The sequence below is a fragment of the Eublepharis macularius genome, chromosome 4 (assembly GCF_028583425.1).
Source record: "Eublepharis macularius isolate TG4126 chromosome 4, MPM_Emac_v1.0, whole genome shotgun sequence".
NCBI lineage: Eukaryota > Metazoa > Chordata > Lepidosauria > Squamata > Eublepharidae > Eublepharis > Eublepharis macularius.
Window position 1 is genome coordinate 12,610,607 of NC_072793.1, and position 22,987 is coordinate 12,633,593.

Genomic DNA, 22,987 nt, shown 5'->3' on the forward strand with positions numbered 1-22,987 from the left:
TCCTGGGACCTGTTCTGTTCAACATTTTTATAAATGATTTGGATGAAGGAACAGAAAGAATGCTTATTAAATTTGCAGATGATTCTATATTTGGAGGGGTAGCAAATACAGTAGAAGACAGTCAGGATACAGGATGATCTTGACAGGCTGAAAACTGGGCTAAAACAATCTGAACAGAGATAAATGCGAAGTTCTGCATTTAGGTAGGAAAATCCATGGCATAATTATAGGATGGGGGAGACATGTCTTGGCAGTACTATGTGCGAAAAGGTTCTAGGGGTCTTAGTAGACCATACACTGAACATGAGTCAGCATGTGATGTGGTAGCTAAAAAGGCAAATGCAATTTTGGGCTGGATCAACAGAAGCATCGTGTCCAGATCACGAGAAGTATTGCTCTCACCTAGAGTATTGTGTTTAGTTTTGGGCACCACAATTTTAGAAGGATAGACACAAGCAGGAACATGTCTAGAGGAGGGCAATGAAGATGATGAGGGGTCTGGAGACCAAGTCCTATGAAGAAAGGTTGAAAGAGCTCGGTATGTTTAGCCTGGAGAGGAGACGACTGAGGGGGGGATATGATAACCATCATCAAGTACTTGAAGGGCTGTCATATAGAGGATGGCATGGAGTTGTTTTCTGCTGCTCCAGAAGATCGGACCAGAACAATCTTCCTCGGGAGGTGGTGGGCTCTCCTTTGGAGGGTTTTAAGCAGAGACTAGATGGCCGTCTGACAGCAATGCTGTGAACCTGAGCAGATCATGAGAGGGAGGGCAGGAAGGGTTACATCAGTGCTGAGTTCTCATGATCCCTTCTTACATGCCCAGGGTAAGGCCAATCACCACCTTGGGGTCAGGTAGCAATTTTCCTCAGGCTCATTTGGCCAGGGATCCTGACGGTGTTTTGCCATCATCTGAGCATGGAGCATGGGTCGCTGGGTGTGTGGGGAGGGGAGGTAGTTGTGAATTTCCTGCATTGTGGTGGTTGGACTAGATGACCCTAGAGGACCCTTCCAACCCTATGATTTTATGATTCTATATGACAATTAGACAAGTGATCACCTGCCATCCATTGGGCATAAGACTCATTTTCTGTACACAAGTGACTACTACAAGATTACCTACTATCTCAGTTCAACAGACTCTTCTATGGTTAATTTGGGCAGATCATGATTTAGGTAGTCAGGATAACCAATAGGCTTGACACCAATGTCTTACTTCATCAACTTTTAAGCCTAGCTTCTGTTACACAAGAGAAAATTTTCCCAATTTCTAACAATTTTATCACCTTTATTCTAAATACTGAGAAGCACTTCTACTGCCTACAACACTCTTAACTTCTGTTTAAAACATTTATATTCTGCACTCTCCTGAATCCACCCAAGGCAGCCGAATCGTCTTTTGCAAACTGCTGAGTGGCCCAGGCCAGTTACACACACACACTCATTTAGGAACATTTACATTTCAGAGATCAAAGTGTCAAATGCAGAAGCGCAAAGATTTAAAGGAGGACAAAAATTTTTTATTTTAGTCAAATCACAACACTTTCTTTAAACTGCTCTCAGCGTACCCACAACTTACAGATCCTATTTTCCTTTTTTATATGCTTGCTTGGGAATATTACAACTTTCTTCCATCAAACAGATGAAATAATCCCACACTATCATTCCAGCTAGAAATAAAGTATTTCATTCCAACAAAATAGTAAGAATACATGAAGTTACAGCCAGCCAGACAGTTGACAGCCATGGAATCTTCAACAGTTTATTAGAAATAATGTAGACATTAAAAAATCCCCACTGCTTTGAACACAAATTGAGGTTTTCAGGCTTATCATAAGCTGGTCAAAAACCAAAAAAAATTCCAATAGTGTATTAACATTTTGTCACTCGCTTTCATACCAACAGTGCAAATACAATTTGGTCTAAATGTACAGATTGACAAGCAACAACGTACAGGCTCTTAACCCCGCCGTATTGAGATACAAGAGCTTTGAGGATCAAACAACCAAATGTACAGGCTTCACCCATTTTAAGTTTTAAGGGGTTGACAGTTTTAGCTAGGATATCTTGAACACTAACTAGTGATTAAATACAACAAGTGAAGAGCATTAAACATTAGTGGAACATACCCTAAAGACACCTCTAGAGGTACAGCATGTTACCAGTTTAATTTTGAAAGCCAATTAAAACATTGCTTCAGCCAGTTCTGTTCCAGGTATAAAATCTGAAACTTAAGTTATCTGCAGTCCACAATCTGAGGGGGAAAGCACAAATTTACCACTTCATGTAAATTGAGAGTTTTCCCATTGTATTATGGTGAGGCAAAGAGGCGCTGTAAACCCTTTTATTGCAACTGTTTTGTATCATCTGCCTATACCTCAATTGGTTTCTTTTGTTTTTGGAAGTCTGGAAAACATTCATGCATATCATTTATTGCCTCACATAACTTAAGACTGCCCTGAACAATGGTACGCACCAATCAGTGAAGCTGCTTAAAACAGGTTGAAGATGAGTTAAAGGATGCATTTTCTGCCTTTAGAGCTATCAACTCAGGAATTCTTGTCTCAATTATGAAATGTTGTGATGAACTTCTTTCCCCCAAACCCCCAACGATGTCATTTTTTTCTTCTTATTCAAGGTCTGGCATTTCTGGAAAATAAAATCAACATCGAATACTGTAAGGCAACAGTACTAATGCACTATGGCCAGTTTTCAAAGAAAAAAAGGCTCACGCTTGTCCAAGATGAGGTCAAACCACCCTCAAAGATTTGATTATAATAATCTCCACTATAAGTTACGGCGTGGACATACACATTAACGGTGCTATGCATTTACTGGCTGGCTGGCTAATTCTAATGGTTTCTCATGCTGGGAGAATCCTCCCTCCTTATCCTACAAGACATTAAAGATCTGTAGCCCTAGGAGGAGGTGCGAGAACATTTACTCAGCAACAAGTACTAAAATATTAAAAGGAGAGAGAGAGCAGCTTTTTTAAAGTGTAAGCTACTTATAGGACTTTATAGCTCATCAGTGGGATATAAATGCAGTAAACCATTTTTCCCCCTTTGAGGTAACACTACTGCAGACCCCTCTTCAAGCAATTGCTAAAATTGAAACTGGCAGCAATTTGAGAGTAGAATCAAGATAAGAATCCTAATATTGAGAGCAGCAATGTAATATAAAGGTTCATAATTTTTCTTCCATCCCACTGAAGGCGTAATTATGGCATTTTAGATAAAATATTTCCCAGTGCCTTTGGACACTGAGGAATCAGACATTCCATTCCTAAGTCAAAACCAACTGGGAGCAGTAGGCACCTAAAAAAACAAGGCAGAGGCCCTGCCTTCACTCATGAAGCTCTCTTCCCCTTGTAATACAAGTTCAATTCAATTCAATTCAATTCAATTCAAATGCCTTTAATGGCATACAAAGATCTAAGACAGCAAACAAGTCACTATTCATATTCATGAGTAAAATATTCACGAGTGTCACTTTTGCCTAAATCAACCAGAAATATACAGCAAATACAAGTAAACAACCTACTTTCATCGTCGCTGTCTGGTGAATCCTAAATGAGAAAGTTAAAAGGTTAGTAAACATACCAGTTCCCAGCTCCTATAGCCACTACTTTGAAATAATCTACAAAAGATCCAAGCAGTTTACTCTGGAGCTTCTACATAAAGGAGTATCTATATATCTGGAACTTTTAAAGACCAAAACCTCAGAGACCAAATTTAGATAACTAACCCATACATAAACATTTTAAAGAAATTTGAGAATTGGATTCTAAAGGTACATGCAATTGTGTTTCAAGGTATGTGTTTGATGCTGCAATCTACTGGAAAAATATCATAAACAGAGTTTAGAAACAGGAATGTAACAAATCCTGATAATACTCGAGGGATGATAAATATCAGTGTGCGGCAACAATGGACATCAACGGCATTCAGGACATTTACGTTCATTATCTAGTAGAGGGAAACTACTCACATCATCTGCTCCATCTACTTCTGGCAAATCTACATCTTCATCACCACCCATGTTGTTCATCATCTAGATGATAAGAAACAGAGTCTTCCATGAATACCTGTCATTTTTCAGTTTGAAATCAAGCACCCAAATGAGAGTTTGTGGGTGAGGGGACCATCACCCCTAGAGAGAGCACTCGACCCACATAGAGACAAGTCTAGCAGCACCCTGAAGAGGGCTGGGCTCACCCCAAGAGTCCACAAGTACCAAATTGGGCAACCAGACATTACGTGCTTGGGACACATGTTGGGGCAGGGGAAAATACAGCTGTGTGTGTCTAAAGTGGAAGCAATTAAAAAGTTGCCTATTTCCACATCAAGAAGCAAGTCCAATCTTTTCTGGGGACAGCAGGTTATTATGGATACTTTGTCATTCACTACAGTGAGAATGCCGCCCCTTTAACTGATCTGTCACAAATGCCAACCAGACAAGGTAGCCTGGATGGAACAGTGTCAACAGGCATTTGAAACTCTTAGAAGACAGGATCTGGTGCCAATCCTTCAGGCACCAGATTTTCAAAAGTCTTTTAGTTCTCAGCACAGAGTCTTTTGAGAGTGGACTGGGGGGAGCTGTGCTGATGGAAGAAGGGGTGGTTCAGCTGCCCCGTCCTGTGGCTTTCCTGAGCAGGTAGCTATTACGGAGGGAAAATAATTATTCCACCATCAAGAAGGAATACTTTGCAGCTTTCCGGGTCACAGAGCAGCTTTGTAGTTTGAGAAAAAGCTGTTTTCCATGAACTTTTGCTATGTGATTTTACTATGCCTGGGAGCTATATTATCTTAAGTATGTATACTCACCATATATATGTACTTCAGAAAACCATTGTAAGTGAAGTTTTGCTGTGTTTTGGGATCATGATGAGAAATCTGTATGGTGTACTAATGTAAGTTGCCCACTATGAATTTCAGGGTGAAATGCTGTAACAGGGTCATGGGAATAAAGACATCTGTCCTGTCATTTCAGCCAGACTGGATGTTATGTACAGTGAGAGGAAGGTTTGTAATATCATTAACTTGGGAATATTCCACTTACTTCAGAAAAACGATCAAAATTGGACAAGTCCTCATCAGAGTCGTCTTCCCAGTCTTTCCAGTTGTTGAAGTCCACACTGAGCCAATTGAGCTGTGTGTGTATATATACATACATATGTAAACATACAAGTTACTCATAGGGGTAGGGGGTGGAAAATTCCTGGTAGCCTTCACTGAAAAAAGTGCTTCCTCCCCACCATTTAGGTCCAAACATGTGGACTGCCTACTGGATCTTCACTGATGCACACTGGAACAGGTTCCCTAAACTGCCCTTATCATCTCAACCCAACTGGAGAAGAAAAGCTCAGAAAAACTATTTAGAAAATATGTATCTCCCACTCTCCAGAGACCTGTTTTAGTATCTCCCTGTGGGACTGGTGTGTGTTTATAGCTCTCTTGTTCTGTTCCTCTCATACCAGTGTTTGGTAAATCGCTCTGGGACAGACAGGACTGGCCCCAGCAACACCTCTCCTGAGAGACAGCCAATGGGAGTGCGCAGAATGCTGGGCCAATCAGTGTGTGTCCCCACTGGAGGGGAAAGGAGGCTCTTTAAGAGACTGAGGGGGAGAAGGGCTTGAGGTGCTGCTAAAGGAGGCAGCCGGAAGACAGCTGGCTGTTAATCTGGGCCCTTTTCACACTACTCACCGGCTTCCGAAACGTCGCGAGATGCAGAGCAAAAAAAGGGGAAGATAGCGTCTTCTCGCGCAAGTTTTGCATGTTATCGCGCAAAACTCGTGCGAGAAGACGCTATCTTCCGCGTTTTTTGCGCTACATCTCGCAACGTTTCGGAAGCCGGTGAGTAGTGTGAAAAGGGCCCTGTTCTTTTATACCGATACCTCCTGTTCCTTTATACTGACATCTTCCCTATTGAACTCCAGTATAGTTTTTAGTTTAAAATCCGTTCGCTCCTATGTTCCTTCTTATAAAAAAAGATTAGTTTTGTTTGTTTAACCCTGGCTGGCCTGAAATCATTAGCTGAGGGGAAATATCTCTCTCCCTCTCTCTCACATACACACGCTCTGGTCATGCCCAATGGGCCTAGCAAATTAAATGGTGGCAGCTTATACCGAGGGAAAGCAACTTCTGAGTTCCCTTTTCCCCAACAGCCCTGGGCTGTAGCTGGGTGAAAGGAGGCACCGACAGGGAAGGGGCAGCCTGTCTGATGGAGCCTCTGGAAGAGGAGAGAGGGGACTCTGTGAGGATTTGGGTGAGGGCTCTCTGCCTGCTGTAGTAGAGGCTAGACAGGTAAGCATGTGGTGATGGCCTCTGGGCCTTTACTTGCCTGGGAAGCCCCAAATGGGAAGGAAGGTTTAGGGCGAGTGACAGGGAGTGTGAAAGGCTTGTTTGTCTGTAAGGGAACGTGGGACCGACCCATCTGTTCCTTGCCATAAACCCAAATCCACAGATCTTATGTACTGGAATGGGTTGTGAGAATCTCTGGATTCTCAAGCGCAGAACAGATGGTAAGTGACCCCAAAACTGAAAGGTACAGGAAGAGGCTAAATACACACAGTTTCAAAAACACTGAAATGCAGACTAGAACTGTACAATGAAACAAGACATACCTTTGCCTTCTCTTTTGTTAACCGTGGCCACGATTGGCCAGATTCTCCTTTTCGTAAACAACATAAGACAGATCTGTCTGTTCTTTTATGCTTGGATTCCTGGGGTGGGAGAAAGGGAGGGGAGAAGAAAGAATTTAACACAGACAGACCACCTCTCATAAAGAAAATGAAGATAGCAACTCTGGTGTAGACTGCCCTACTGCAGGCGATTGATTGCATCTGTATTCACATCCCTCCCAATTCTGGCTACAGAAAACCCACTACATCAAGGCAGTTGTATCCTTCTCCTGGACAATCCAGGCTCATGTGTGCATGCGTGAGTACTCAAACCATGTGAGCTCCAACCAGCAATCCAGGTGAGAAACGGGTTTATCACTTCATCTGTTTATGAGAATTAGGCTTCAGCATATACAGGAACCTAAAGCAACCAGGATGGAATTCATCTAACGGACCCTGTCACTAGCAGCCTCTTACTTGTATCAACTTTTTACCAGAGATGTTAGACTGTGTTGGGCCACCCAAAGTCTGTCAAGAATCTCTTGCTTTTGTTAGTATAGGAAAAATTAATCCGTATCAAAGACAACAAACATCTTCAAGCACTGCACATTTAATGATACATATTGCCTTTCACTGAAAAGCTTTGATGGCTGGCAGCAAGAGAGAAGCAATGACTACCCTGCAATAATATAAAAATATTAAGCTGGAATATGGCGGGTTGGAAGACCAAATGCTTTTTTCCAGAACTCCTTTTTATCTACTTTTGGTATCGTTTTCATACAAGAGACTTAGCTAAGCAGCCCCATAACGTTCCCAGGATATATCACTTTCTCAAAGGAGGATCAAAAGAGGGAGAAAGGAGGGAGGCCAAGAGGCCTCAACATCTCTGGATTGGAAGTGGTGGCCGGATTCAATTCGATTTTGACCATTCTGATACAACTGACTGATTTTTCCTTTATAGTTATATCAACTTATATACCTCCAACTCCAAAACAACATGTACTGATCTCCCACTGGTTCTTCTTTTTGGAAACCTATGATAATTTAACCCATCAGTTCCCTAATTACTGAAATCTTACCACAGGCAATCTCAATACTAGAATCAGTCAAGATGACAAGTCTGGTTTTAAGATGGCTAGGCTGTGAGCCAGAAGAAATTATTTCCTCCTATTTGTCTAATAGATTTTCTAAAGATAAGACAGTTAATGCTGCAGATCTCAACCTGATTTTTCTATGCAAAGAGGAAATTGATGGAAAAGATTACTTTACTTTTTTTGGTCACAAGGGAGCCAGTTTGATAGATTACTTTATAATCACAGCAGATTACTCCAATCTAGTTGAGAAAGTCAAAGTGAATATATGGGGGGACCACCTTCCAATCTCACTCAGCCCCTGTACCTGCACTATAAGCATTTGTTCCACCCAACTGATAAGCAGGCATGTACATGCTGCATTCAATGGACTTCGGCTATTGAGGAGGCAGCAATCAAGCTGCTTGACTCCAAAGAATTTCAGGAAAGGGAGGGAAAACTCCTCTTGAGTAATCTAAAGAATTATTTTATTTCCACTCTATTTTTTATTCAATACCTTTGAATCTCTATACACTAGGCTATACTCAAGATATTCAAGAAGCCGAAAGACTCAATAGTTGGTTTGACAGCGAATGCAAATTTCTAAAGAAGGCAATTCACTGCAAACACCGTGAATTTAAAAGGAAAAAGACATTGGGAGTTCTAAGGGAACTGCTGTATCTTAAAGATCAGTATGGGAATTCACTAAACAGGAAAAAAAAGAGTAAACACAGAGAACACGGGGCCTCCTGATTTCCACAATAAATAACAGATTCCAGCTTTTTTTGGTCATTGACCTCTAGAAATTTGGGTAGAAGAGCATCCCCCATCCCGGTTTTGTATCTCTGCTTCTGGATGAGTGCTATTCTTTAAGGAAATATTCTTCTCTGAAAATTCCACACCATGGGACTTGACCCATTGACCTCCCCTCCTGGCCCGCTACTACCAAGTTGGAAGTTATCTCTATGATTAAGTGTTTACGCTCAGGGAAAGCTCCTGATTTGGACTTCACGTCTGACAACTTGTTCAAGGCTAACCCAGCACGATGGGTTATGATTCTAGGTCCAATTTTCTGAGATCAACCTCTTGGGGAAGATTCTCCCAATTTGGAAACATCATCATCATCATCCCAATCTTCAAGAAAGGTTTCAAGTCAGATCCAGCAAACTATCGCACTGTTAGTCTTCTCTCATCAGTGGCAAAGCTGTATACCTCGTATTTATACCGCAAATTAGAGGAATGGATAACAGTATGTAAACAGTATGTTGGGTATATAGACCTTATGGGAACTTTTGACACCATACCTAGAAGCAGACTGTGGGGAAAATTGGAGTGCACTTCAATCGGTAAAAGATTGCTCTGGCTAATAAAAAAATCTCTACTCCTCTTGTGTGGCTCAAGTCCACTGTGGAGAAAAGGGGGAACTCGGAGTGTTTTCACCTAATAGAGGAGTGAAGCAAGGCTGCCTCTTAGCTCCTCTAACTTTTCAATTTATATCTGAATGACCTTGCAGCTGTGCTCTCTTCAGCAGAACTCCACCATCCATATTTATCCTCAAAGGCACTAACTTTACTTCTCTATATGGATAACACTATCCTTATGTCCTACACTCAGGTTGGACTGAGAAGCTGTTTTTCAAAATAAGCCATTTTTCAAAATACCGTGAACATGAAGAATTTAAGATTAACTACTCAAAATCAAAGGTTAAAGTCTTCTGTAAAGCCAAGAGAATTACCCAATCAGTCTGGAGAACTGACTGTTCAATTAGAACTAGTCTTCAAATTTCCATACCTGGGGTGTGGTTTTTGATCCTTATCCCAACTGGCAATCCCATTTTAAATGTGCAATAAATAAAACCAAACCTTCTGTTGCAGCGACTGAACGCTGCTTCTTCTCTTGAGGCAAATATATCCCAGGGGGCTTGCATGCATTTAATATGAAAATCATTCTGCAATTCCTTTATGGGGTATCAATATGGATTTTCTGAGTAAATGAGAACATAGATCACCCACTTTACCATTTTCTGCACTGTATTACAGGAACCCCTAAAACGTATCACTGGGATAGCCTTAAGATTAGAATTGGGCCAGGGCTCTATTGAAGCCAAAGTGTGGTTGCACGCATTTAAACATCGGCCGTTTCCACATGTCCTGAGGTCCCAGAAAAGGCGCCAAAAAAATGGAAGCCGAACAGTTTCAATCGTTTTGAAAACAGACGTTTGGAATCAAGAGAAAAAGCTGCCAGTGTTCGGTGAGTGGGCCATCCCTTTAAGAATGTGTGGAAATGATCATAGGCTAAAGGTCTTTTTGTCCATTAAGAAGGAAGGTCTGCTCTAGAAAGCTAAATCAAGACCAATTCTACTCACACTGGATGCAAGAAATAGACAAGAAACTATCTAGTTGGCCTACCAAGGGATGATATAATGAGATTTGGGAAAGGCAAATCTTTACTAATGATCAAGAAACGCATAGCTCAGTTATATGAGCTTGGAGAGTATGTTCCACCCAGTTCTTTGGCATCCTTCCAACTACTCCAGCCTACATCAAATATCTTAACAGTTCCCCATTATTGCAGAGCATCCCTGCTTGCATACCTGAACAATGCCCCCTCAGCAGTCTTGTATGGGAGATACTGTAATTTACCTTACTCAGACTCTGACAATGCGTTTTGAAAAAAGGTTGAATCCCTATCCCATGAGATACTGGAATGTCCTCATTATAAATGTTACCGCAAATTACGGATTGCCTTTATTTTAACTAAATTATCTTCTACCATATTAAAAGATAATATGGTTCCCTGATTGTTGTGGGTTTTCCGGGCTGTATTGCCGTGGCCTTGGCATTGTAGTTCCTGACGTTTCGCCAGCAGCTGTGGCTGGCATCTTCAGAGGTGTAGCACCAAAAGACAGAGATCTCTCAGTGTCACCGTCTCTGTCTTTTGGTGCTACACCTCTGAAGATGCCAGCCACAGCTGCTGGCGAAACGTCAGGAACTACAATGCCAAGACCACGGCGATACAGCCCGGAAAACCCACAACTACCATCTTTCTCTGGCCGTGAAAGCCTTCGACAATACAATATGGTTCCCTATCTGTTGGTGGAGACCCAAGGACTACATTGGCTGGGCCAAGCATCTCTCCACCATGTTTTCCTTAAAGAAATAAAGTTCCCTTATCTGCTGCTCAAGAACACTGGATCAAAGGAGCTGGAAAGGAAAGGAGAAGCAGACCTGCGGACACTGCCCTTCAGTAAAGGTTCTTATCCTTACTCACTTCCATGGAACTCAGCAATGTACCCAGGGTGTCTCCTTGCTAGTCACTGAGCACACCCAGGCCTGCTTAGCTGCAACAGAGTGGCCCCACCCTGGTGGAACTCTGTCGGAAGACACCTGGGCCCACCATGATCTTGTATCTTTTCGGCGGTCCTGTAAGACAGAGATGTTCCGCCAGGCATATGGCTGAGGCCAGCATGGGATCCATCTAATTAGCCTCCCTGCTGGTCTCCTACCAATGGGGTTGTGTGTGTGTATGGTTCATCTACCCCCCCCTCCCCATGCTACGCTTGGAGAGTTGCAGCCGCAGGTGCCTCCAGATGCTGCTGCAGGACCATTACTCTTAGGGCAGCTACTGGATTATATTTGGAACTCTATAAATAGAGCACACATAGTCATCAAGTCATACTAGCTGAAAAACCAGCAGCTGAGAACACACAATGAAACACTTCTCCCCACGTTGCAGTTGGCTTTCCGGTGAGATCATGCTCTCTCAAAACATCTAGTGCAATCCATAACCGCCTAATTTTGATGTCACTGCCTATTTAACAAGTTGTGCTATTAATTTATTAACAATATACAGCTGGCAATTTCTTGACATGCTGAAACTGACCATGTTGTAAGGGGAGGCAACTTACGTTTGGATCAATAGAATTATAAAGATCAATTTCATTTAAATGCTTGAAGTTATCATTTCCTCCAAGACAACTGCAGGGAAAGGAATGAAAAAAATTATTCTTAGCATTGTCTTAAAAACTAGAAGCATTTTAATCCGCAATTATTTTTTTATGGTCACCTTTCAGAGCTTCTGCTTACCTGAACGTAAGTTTGGATTTCTCAAAATTTACATTAACATCTTTACTGTCTTCAACACAAAATTCAATAAAGACGTAGTCCCTTCGGTCATACCACTTTGCAGAAGCAGGCTGCCTAGAAAGATCATTCAAGAATTAGATAAAAAATATTCAATTAACACATCCACAAAGCAATAAATATCTTTAATTAAGTGCTAATGGCAAGATGCCCCTTTTCTCTAATCCGTGTTTTCATTAACATGCTTGTCTGTCCTCCCCTGCCCCTCCCCGCCAGCCACTCACAGTATGTCCTCCAGAATGGATTACTATAACTCGCTCTATGCAGGGCTTTCCCCTGGGTCTGATCCGGAAACTGCAGTGGGTCCAAAATGCTGCTGCTTTTGTCCTGACGGGAATTCCATTCAGGGCACATGTGGCTCCAACTCTGCAGCAGCTGCACTGGCTCCCCGTGGAGTTCCGGATCAGGTTCAAGGTTTTGGTTCTGACCTATAAAGCCCTAAACGGACTGGGACCAGCATACCTGAGGGACCACCTCTCCCCGTATGTACCTCGGAGAGCTCTCAGGTCTGCAAGTAAGCACCTACTGGTGGTCCCTGGACCCAGGGAGGCTCGGCTGGCCTCAACCAGGGCCAGGGCATTTTCTGTCCTGGCCCCAACCTGGTGGAACTCTCTGTCGGAAGACACTTGGGACCACCATGATCTTGGATCTTTTCGGCGGTCCTGTAAGACACAGATGTTCCACCAGGCATATGGTTGAGGCCAGCACGGGATCCATCTAATTAGCCTCCCTGCTGGTCTCCTACCAATGGGGGGAGGGCGCGTATGGCTCATCTACCCCCCCCCTCCCCATGCTATGCTTGGAGAGTTAGAGTTTCACCAACCCACACCTCCACCCTTTTCTTCCTTGGTGCATGGTGGGCAGCGAAACGCGGAAGGGTGCCCCATCTGGAATACTGAAATTCATGTTTGTGCTGAGATGTTATTTTATTGTTTTTATCCATTGTAATCCATTGTAATTTATTTATGATTGTAACCCGCCCTGAGCCTGTTTGTGGGGAGGACAGGCTAAAAATCTAATCAATCAATCAATGTTATCTACAGCAAAGAAAGACTGGACCAATCATCACAAGGCCCGGCAAGCTCAGATGCCTTGTTCGGAAACTAAATTTCATGCTGGTGTTTAACAGAGCTGCTTTATTCCCCACCTCCCCAGGACTTAGTTCAGAGTTTATCAAGTAGTAGTATTTATCTTCTGATTAGCAACTAAGTAAGATGCTTGAACTGAAACACAGAAAATTCATGGAATAATGGCCAATGTATTTTGTTTACCACCTTAACTTAACATGCTTGTTGTATATTGTACAAGCAGCAGTATGATAAATGCAATACGTTGGTTTCTATTCAGTAGTTGAGCAATATATGCATAATCATTCCCAAGACATCTAGATCTGTTTTTCATAATTTGCCTTCCCTTCCTGATGCTATTTACTGTGCTAGTGAATCTTAGAAGTAACAAGATTTCCAAAACAGAAGAGTCCAGTAGCACCTGATGCATCTGACGAAGAGAACTGTGATTCTCGAAAGCTTATGCTACAGTAAAGTTGGTTAGTCTTAAAGGTGCTATTGGACTCTTTTCTATTTTGCTACTACAGACTAACACGGCTAACTCCTCAAGATTTCCAAAGAATCAGAGGGCAGGGTCAAGCAGATATCTGAATAAAGCCCCAGAAAAGACCATTATCCCTGTAGCTGTAAAGAATGTTATAGAAAAACAAAGCTAGACATGAGCTCTCACATCTCTACAAGTGTTTCCAGGTTACACACCCAGTGAAAACCCTGCCCTACTCTGAAGTGCTCATGCAGTATCCAGTTCCCAGGAACAAGTACAGGGTAACAAAATATACTGTAGTACATATTTTGAACATCCATGAACAGGAAGCAAAAATAAATCACAAATTTATAAGCTCAAATGAACAGTGCATAGTTAGACCCTGGCACAGTTAACTTTCGTTGCTATGGCCTTGACATCAACAAACACAAAGCAGGCATGGCAAGTTATTTGACACAATCAAAACAGAAAACTATCAGAATGAAAGGCATTCATCCATGCACCATTATTTTCTCCTTAAGTCCCAAGTTCAAAGGTAAGAGCTGGTTTTGTACAAGTCATGACCTGAATGGTTTTTCAGAGGATAAAATTGTAGACTGAGAAAAGCAGCTTGACCACTTATTTCAATTTCCCAATATATCTAGGTGTTATTCAAGAGACTTGATGGGAATTTTAAAATGTTAACTCAGGCCAGGGGGCATGTTGACCAAAACACTACCATTTAGACAGCTGCTTTGCTATTTGAGCAAATACATTTTGTTCACTTTTAGATTTACACATTATTGCAATGAAATTTGAAGGGGGGATGTTCTACTCAAACCTTAGGGATATATAACTGTAGAACTGGTAACATTGCAAAATTAAACGCTACCTTACAGATAAAGATTTTACATGAAAATAATTACTATTCTATTCTAAGCTTACATATTTTTTAAACAAATGGGAAGGGGGAAGAATTAACTAGAGACATTGCTAAGCTGCTGGAACAGCTTTATCATATATTGGAACAGAAATTATATGAAAACATGAGACAAAAAGTTTCAATTATTGTTTAAAATGAGACACAGAAGGATAAGTATTTTTCCTTCCTTTTAAAAATTTTACAAGCCAGTTTGGTGCAGTGGTCAAGAGCACGGGACTCTAATCTGGAGAACGAGGTTTGATTCCCCTCTCCTCCACTTGAAGCCAGCTGGGTGACCTTGGGTCAGTCACACCTTCTAGGAGCTCTCTCAGCCCCACCCTCCTCACAGGGTGATTATTGTTGTGGGGAAATAATGACATACTATGTAAACTGTTCTGAATGTTAAGCCGTCCTGAAGGGCAGTATATAATTTGAATGTTGTTGTTGTTGTTTTTATTATTATAAAACAACTTTAAATAGGGAATTAATAGTGAAATGGAAGGATGTCACTATGCCAAGAAAATTAACTATTCTGGTTTATTTGCATTCTTATTCTAATCTCTTCAGAACTGCAGAGATCTATGGAAAATTAATGTAACCAATAGAAGAATAGATTTAATTTACAATTAAAGTACAGAAAAACTAATGTAATGTTAGATTTATATTAATTTTGTAGCAAAATTGTTCTATGCCTGGATCTGGTGTGAAACACTTTAAGCAAGGGTCAGCTGAACCCCATCAAAAGTGGGAAGCAGTGTTCTTCACGACCGTCACCTTCCTGACCAGCATTACCTCGGTCTTTCCAGGATTTAGTTTCAATTTATTCACTTTTAGCCAATTAACCACAGCAGCCAGGCAGGAACTTTGGATAAAGATATATAGAACAGTATCAGCATATTGATGACAGCCAACCCCACCACTATGAATGATTTAGCCTAGAGGCTTTTCATAGAGACTGAAGAGCCTGGGTGTTAGGATTGCACCCTGGAGAACCCCACTGATGATTAGAGATGGGCATGAACAGCAATACGAACTAAAAAAAAAACCCCATGAACAGCCCTATCTGCTGTTCGCTTGTTCTGAGGCCCCATTCTAAACAAAGAGGTGGTCCTTGCAAGCCTCCTTGGTTGCTGTTCCTCAAGCCAGACAGTCTGGCACCTGCAATCAATTCCCACGGCAACTCAGGCAGGGATTGTCTGAACTCTGTCTGAACTCCTACTGTTGCCCTGGAAACCCCAATTTAGCTTGACAGGCATGTCTTCCTTCCAAGTGTGGACTGGAGTTCCAAATTTGTTACAAGAAGAAAAGACATGGGGGGGAGGGGGGCTCCCAGCTCTGACTTTCAGGGAGAGACAGCTGCTGTTAGAGAGAAAGGGTGAGTGCATTGGAGCTTGAATTTTCTGTGTGTGTGGTGGGATAGGGATTTATCCCTTCAAGTTCCAAGGCTGCTGCCAGGCTCTGGGGCCAAGCTATTATTTATTACTGGTACATTTCCTGCTGCCTGCTCAGGTAGGGTTTCTGGGAGTGGTGCAGTAGGGATCTTGATGCCTGGAGGAGAGCCTGCTGGCCCCCACGAACGACGAACACCATGTTCGGGTTTTTTTCTGTTAGTGCCCATGTCTACTGATGATAACTGGTCTCCAATGGGAATCCTTTGTTTGGTTCATGAGAAATGATCTGAACCAGTCCAACAAACATCCCTTGATGCCTACCTTTGACTTCAGGCACTTCAACAAGATGGCACAGTCCACTGTGTCAAAAAGCAGCAGATAAATCCAATACAGTAATGAAGAGATACAGCCTTACTCTACATTCAGATGGAGGTAGTTAACTACAGCCAGCAGAGCCATCTCCGTCCTGTAGCCTGTTTTGAAATTGGGTCTAGACTGAAAAGGGTCTGGAGCAGATGAGTTATCCAAGAAAACCTGTTGGTCTGCTACTGCACTCTCAATCACTTTGCCCAGAAAAGCCAGATTAGGCACAGGGCAATAATTGGCTACATCATGATAAACATTGGGATGTGTCCAGCCAGCTTCTTTCACCCAATCTCTGCCAAACTCCTTCCCCTGTTCCTCATGACTTGTCCATGCAGGTCTCATAATCCTAAACATGGCCTTTTGATACTTAAAGAAAAACCCCTTCTCCCTCTTTCACTAGTGGAAAAGCTGGCTGGGTCCAACCTTTTGGACTTCCACCAGGAACTGCTGATGCTGAGAGATGCTGAAATAAGAACAATACTAGGAACTACAATGAAATTTTTTGGAGCCGTGACAACTTGGTACTTGGGACTCATCAAGCCCCGATTTAAATCAATAGCTATCCTCATACTAAAGGCAAGCAGTATTGATGCTCCAATCTCCTAAGATCTTCCAATAAAATCTGAGTCATGTAACAAATCCTGCTTTTAAGCAATTATGCTACATGTTCGCTGCAGATTTTCCTCTTCATCAAGCCAATATTCCCTTCTATGAACCTGGGCCCAGCATTTTGGTGGTATGGCACATACTTTAGCTCTTGAGAATTTACTACAGTATCAGCATTACAAAGCAAAAAATTATAAGAAGTCCCAAGCATGCTTTAAGTTATTTTGGCAAGAATTAATGTGAAATAGTTTGTGCCAAAGATTCACATTAGGATACCACTAACAAGTCATTTAATTCAACTCACAGAAACTATACTATTTTTTTTTACAACTGAACAGTGCAAGGGAAGATTCAGTATGACCTCCATTATCACTTTCAGGAAACTCAAAAAATTACTGATTTTTAGAAGAACCTCACAGCATGCCTCATAAAAGTTTCAGAACCTTATGAAAATATCTGGGGCAAAAATGCAGTTATGTTTCTAATCTACTAGAGATATTCAGATCTGTGAGTCAGGAACACTGATGACCAAATGAGCTCCAAAGCACTCTGATATAACCATGGTTCACGCAACTAAAATAAAAATGTGGCAGGTGTCTATAAATTTAGATAGTTCACATGTTGACAGAAGAAAAAATAATTAAAAAGCTCTTCTTGGATCTTTACCATTAGCTACCTGTGAGCCAGTGTGGTATAACTTTTACAGTGCTGGATTAGGAAGATACAAGTTTGAACCCCTACTCTGCCATGGAAGATTGCTGGGTGGCTGTGGGCCATTACTCATCTAACCTACCTCACAGAGCTGTTTGAAGGATAAAAATGAAGGGAAGGAGAGCAATGTATGCCACTTTGAGTTTCCACTAGAGAAAAGGTGGGGTACAGAATTAAGTAAATAAAGATAATGCTTAACATACCAAATCTGCTACTGTTCCATATTTGCTACTGTTCCATATATGTAACACCCATTTCTTGGTTGAGGAGTTTTATGAAAGGAAAACATAATAAATCTATTTGTTTAACCATGTTTCTTGTAAAAATGTATTGTCACCCACCTGAAACCTTTGAAATAGTGTGAAATGAAACAAATTTGGTTTCATGTATGATGAACTTGTATTTGATTTATAACCAGGTCTATCCAGAAGGGCCAAGGGCAAGCAACATCCTTTAATAAAAACCACTTAACAGTGAAGACAAGCAGCAACATGCAATTAAACTCCAGTGCAGAAGTGGCTCCCATCATTCTGTGATCCAAGCAGGATAACAACTTAATATCTTACTCAAATATTTTTGCTCTATTCTACTTACACACATGGTACCCTTTACTTCATTGGCTTCATACCCCCTTCACCTTTGTCTCACATACAGAAACACACCTTGCCACACACACATCTGTATATGCCTTCTCTCACGGCCTCTATGCACGAAATACATCCCTATTTTGCCTTGTGCTTCAGTTTTTGGTCACACTATGTGAGGGAATGGGGAACTGGGTTTTTGCCTTTAATTAAAGTAGCCAACACTATATAAACAGTTCTTACAAGTAATTCCCTCCAGTTCCCTTATACTAGGTAATTATTTCGTTTTGGTTGGCCCATTTAATGTCAGTATTCTGATCCGGCTGGTTAGATTTGTGTGCCTGCAAAAGACCATATGCCATCAGCCCATCAACAGGTGTTAATAGCTCAATTTGGATATACCTTAGTCTTCAAACCATGGCGCCACTGAACCTTCCTTGCCTTGCAATAACCAGAGTTTGCCATTATATCCAGATTTCTTCAAGCCATACTATGAAAATTGTGCTTCTAATCATGGCTTAGACACAATCCTGATCAGCATTAACTAGTTAGGTCAAATTTGGACAAACTATGGTTATATCAAGTTACTGGAGAAAATCCATGTGTAAGAGGGCACAAGTGGCTAAGCCTGAGACATGTTCCACCTGAACATTTTTTTAATGCCACACGTTGTACATGCAAACCTGCAATGAATATGTCCGCAGGAGGATTACTGCTGACAGCATGATGTTACAGCAGTTAATAATTTCACTTGCATTCATAAGTCTTACACAAGTATGTTGGGAATTCTAATCAACATCAACCACAACGAGATTTATCATTAGAGGTACTGTTCTGGTCAGTGCCTTGAAACATAACAGACTGAAGTGTCTGAACTAATTGATCCTCATGCATGAGTTCTGGTTGGCAACTACAATGCCACCATATATATATGCTACCAGTTATATCAATTTGATTAAAAACCCCAAAATTACTCTTTCCTTTGCATGCCGTGGTACACATTGGTAACAGACATACAAGTTTAGCAGAAGATGCACTGGTGGGCATTCCCTATTGGTGATACTCTTCATAAGGCAATGTCAAATCATTAGCATGCCTTGCTTCTAGACCACTTAAACATCGTTGCTAAAGGACAAAATTTACAGCAATTTGATCAAGGTCACAAAGCATGTGCAGAGTCAAAACATCTCCAGGTTCTCGTCTTCTTCACTTAAATCTTTAATGCTTCAAGACTGATCTTTCAAATGAAGAATGTAACTACAATCATGGGTTTCAGGCAACATGTTCAATCTATTTCCCTTCTACTGACACTAAGCTATGCTTAGAACATGGGTCTCATTCTTGCGTTGCACGTTATCCACCCCCCCCCCCATTTAATTTACCTTCTGAGCGCTCAAAAAAAAGAAAACCACCAACTGTTCAACTGGAGATCTTTGCATAATGGCATGTGTATGTAGCTGTTTAGGTGCACAAAGATCAGTGAGTGGAGGCACTAATCCAACACCAACATTAAAGAATAGCGTAGAACATCTATGACATCTTCTAAATGGAAATCACTGTATAGCCTTAAAGTATTAGAGGACCCTGTATTTGCAAAACCTCTGCCCTTACCTAAATATCTCTGAAAAGGCCAGATCCATTTTCACTCCTGCCTATACTGTATTAACACACGGATATCCCTCAAATCCAAAAGGCAGCACTTTCAAAACCCATTGCACTTCTTCTCATCTGCTCCCACCCCCCCAACCCACCCGAAACCATCTCATTCTCCCCTCCCTCAAGCTGAAGATGAACTTCCAGTTTGGCTCCCTTCCCCAAGTATGTAGGCAGCTAAACCCTACTTCTCGGCATTTTTCTAACGCAGATTGTAAATCTCCTATGCCTGCAATCTCTATGAACCTTTATACTGAGGAGAGAGCGCCATTAGACACAGTTGGAAACGATGGTTCCAGGATTGTGGTAGCATTCGGTGCACAGCTTCCTTTTTCTCAGCACCCATTAACAGCGGGCGACGTTTAAGCACGGCTGAGGTATTAATGGCAAGAGGCCCTACACCCTCCGCCATCCGCGCCACCCCCTCCGATTCCCGGGGTGCTCGGCGGCCCTTTGTGCGGGGGGAAGTCATCCGGAGCCGCCCGGGTGCGACTTCTACCGGTTCTTCCCTCACAAGTTCCAGCGGCGCTTGAGCCGCGGCCCCGGCCGAACCCCACGCGTCGGGCCCCGGCTCCGCCATTCACGCTCGGGGCGCGATCTCGCCTCTCTCCCCTCCTCAACTGCTCTCCGGGGGCGGGGGCGCTTCCGGCCGCCCTCCCGCCACACCAACCGAGAGGCGTTTCGGCCCTTCCCGGCCCAGCAAGCTCACGCCGCCCCGCCTCACTCACATGGCGAACAGCGTTAGCGGCTCCGGCTCGTGCGCCCTTCGCTCGTTCCCTCGTCCTCCCCTTCCTTCGCTCGCTCGCTCTCTCCCCCCCTCTCTCCGAAGGGCTCCGTCGGGGAAGCGGCGGCGGCGGCGGCGACTGGAGGACTCTCGGCAAGGACGAGGCGGCGGCGGCGGCGGCTCCTTCTCAGGGCTCAAAGGCTCAGGCCTGTTACCCACAAAGCACTGCGCTCGCGCGCTCCCTCCCTCTTCGCTCAACGGCGGCTTCTAAGCGGCTGGTGACGCAGCAAAATACCCTCCCTCCGCCATCAACTACTCCAACTCGCTCCGCCAAAAGCGCATGCGCACCACCCGCCACCACCTTTACCGCTCCGCCGTCCTCAACCGCGCGCATACCAACGCGGCCAGACTCCTTATTATTGCGCGTGCGCTTTAACCCCTCCCCTTCCTCCAACCCATCACCTCTTCCATCACCTCAAGGCGCACGCGCAATGGGTCTTTCGCGCACGTTCTCTCGGATTCTTTTTTAATGGTTCGACGTTCGAGATTGCGCGTGCGCTCCGCCGTCTTTCGCGCACGTTCTCGCTCTCTCGAGCTTTCAGGTTTTGAACTGAGGCGCATGCGCTGGAAGTAAAAAAAAAAAAAAAAAAGCAGCGGCTTAAGTTGTTCGTCCGCCCTTCTCTAGTGGCCGAATTCCCCAGCTGGCGGTTGGAATTTAGGTCGTAATTCTTTTCACATATTACCTGCTTGGAGTAAACCCCATAGAATATATTTGCTAAAACAAAAGGGGGGTCAGTTCCAACTTCTGCTACTTATGGAGATACATTAAACTAGTTCGTGTACGCTTATTCATCACTTGTATATTCAGTTTAGAAATTCTGACGCCTTGTATCAATTTGCATTAAAAGAAAAAAACCTATTTTTTCCCAGTCTTCAGTTCAACTGCGAGGACTGCCCCAAAGCTGACATTAAGGGAGTAGGCCTGCAGCAGTTAAGATGAATGTGTTACCAAGAGTAATGTTTTTGCTACAGACAATACCAATCATCAGAGACTCCAAACAATTTGAAAAATGGCAGAGGAAAATATCAGATTTTGTTTGGGCAGGCAAGAAGCCTCGAGTGAAAGTGAAAGTTTTACAAGATGCAAAGGAAAGAGGCGGAATGCAACTGCCCAATCTGAGACTTTATCATGATGCAATCTGCCTAGTTTGGTTGAAAGAATGGATGACATTAAAGAACAAGAAACTATTAGCCCTAGAGGGATATAAAAAAATATTTGGATGGCACGCATATTTATGGCATGACAAAGTAAAGGTCAACTCGATGTTCCTGCATCACTTTGTTCGGAGAAGTTTATACATAATCTGGAAGAAGTACAGAATTTATCTACAAGAAGGAACCCCTTTGTGGGTGGTTCCATATGAGGTGATAGACCCGAGAGCTGTTGATAATGAACAACAATGTTTAACGTATAAAGAAATAACTAAAACTGAAGCATCCAAACTTAGAATAAAGACACAAGAGGAACTATCACCTAACTACGATTGGTTCCAGTATAGACAGATCAGAGATTTATATAATTCGGACTCTGTAAAGGGAGGTATACGAATAGAGAATTCGGAACTAGAGCAGACCCTTCTTAAAGAAGATAAGAAAAGAATATCCAAGGTATACCAAGTACTGTTGAAGTGGTATACCGAGGATGAGATAGTTAAAACACAAATGGCGAAATGGGCTATAAACTTTAATAAAGAAATAACAATGGAGGCATGGGAATACTTGTGGAAAACTACAATGAAGACAACGACATGTATTAATATCAAAGAGAACATTTATAAAATGATCTATCGTTGGTACATGACACCAAAGAAGATTGCGCTAGGGAATTTGAATACTTCTAATAAATGCTGGAAATGTAAGAAGCATGAGGGCTCCCTCTATCATATGTGGTGGTCGTGTGAGGTAGCCAGGCAGTACTGGGGAGAAATAATAAGAGAAATGAGTGAAATTTTACAATTTCAAATTAATAAGAACCCAGAACTCCTGCTACTGAACTTGGGAATGGAGGGAATTCCAGCCCAACACAGGACGTTGATATTTTATATGACAGCAGCAGCTAGACTTTTGTATGCGCAAAAATGGAAAGTACAAGAAGTGCCAACTATTGAAGATTGGACTTACAAATTGCTGTATATGGCTGAAATGGACAAGATGACAAGAAAATTGAGAGATCTGGACTCAGGGCAGTTCAACACAGACTGGGAGAAGCTGAAACAATACCTGGAGAAGAAATGGGAGGTGGGAGGAAAACTGTGGCAGTTTGAGAACTACTGAAGTATTGAAGTAGAGGGGGGAGACTTTACCGGGGGGAGAAGAGATAAATGTGAATTAATAAGCAGTCAGATTAATAGATTGACATATATATAGATATATATAGGTTAACAAACAGAACATAGAGAAAATAATTAATTATAAGGACTAAATATAAGGAGCGATTAACTAACAATATTTTCTTTTTTTTCTGACAAGTTTTGTACCAAACTGAATGTCTGAAGATATAGATGGGTCAAATTGATTGACTACGTGAGGAGAGATATTTAGAACTATTATAAAAAGATAGAATGAGTAATATATATAGAGAATAAGTCAAATTGTTTGATATAAAC

At 42.3% G+C, this 22,987-nt stretch overlaps 1 protein-coding gene across 1 annotated transcript; it reads right to left on the bottom strand.

Moving 5' to 3' along the window:
• Positions 1 to 1,671: 1,671 nt before the first annotated feature.
• Positions 1,672 to 20,644, bottom strand: PTGES3 (prostaglandin E synthase 3). Its single transcript, XM_054977753.1, has 8 exons — positions 20,326 to 20,644; positions 11,778 to 11,891; positions 11,600 to 11,669; positions 6,626 to 6,724; positions 5,062 to 5,151; positions 3,991 to 4,053; positions 3,544 to 3,568; positions 1,672 to 2,649 (listed from the first exon to the last, which is right to left on the bottom strand). Coding segments are annotated over exons 1-8 (483 nt in total). The 5' UTR covers positions 20,328 to 20,644; the 3' UTR covers positions 1,672 to 2,629.
• Positions 20,645 to 22,987: the final 2,343 nt, after the last annotated feature.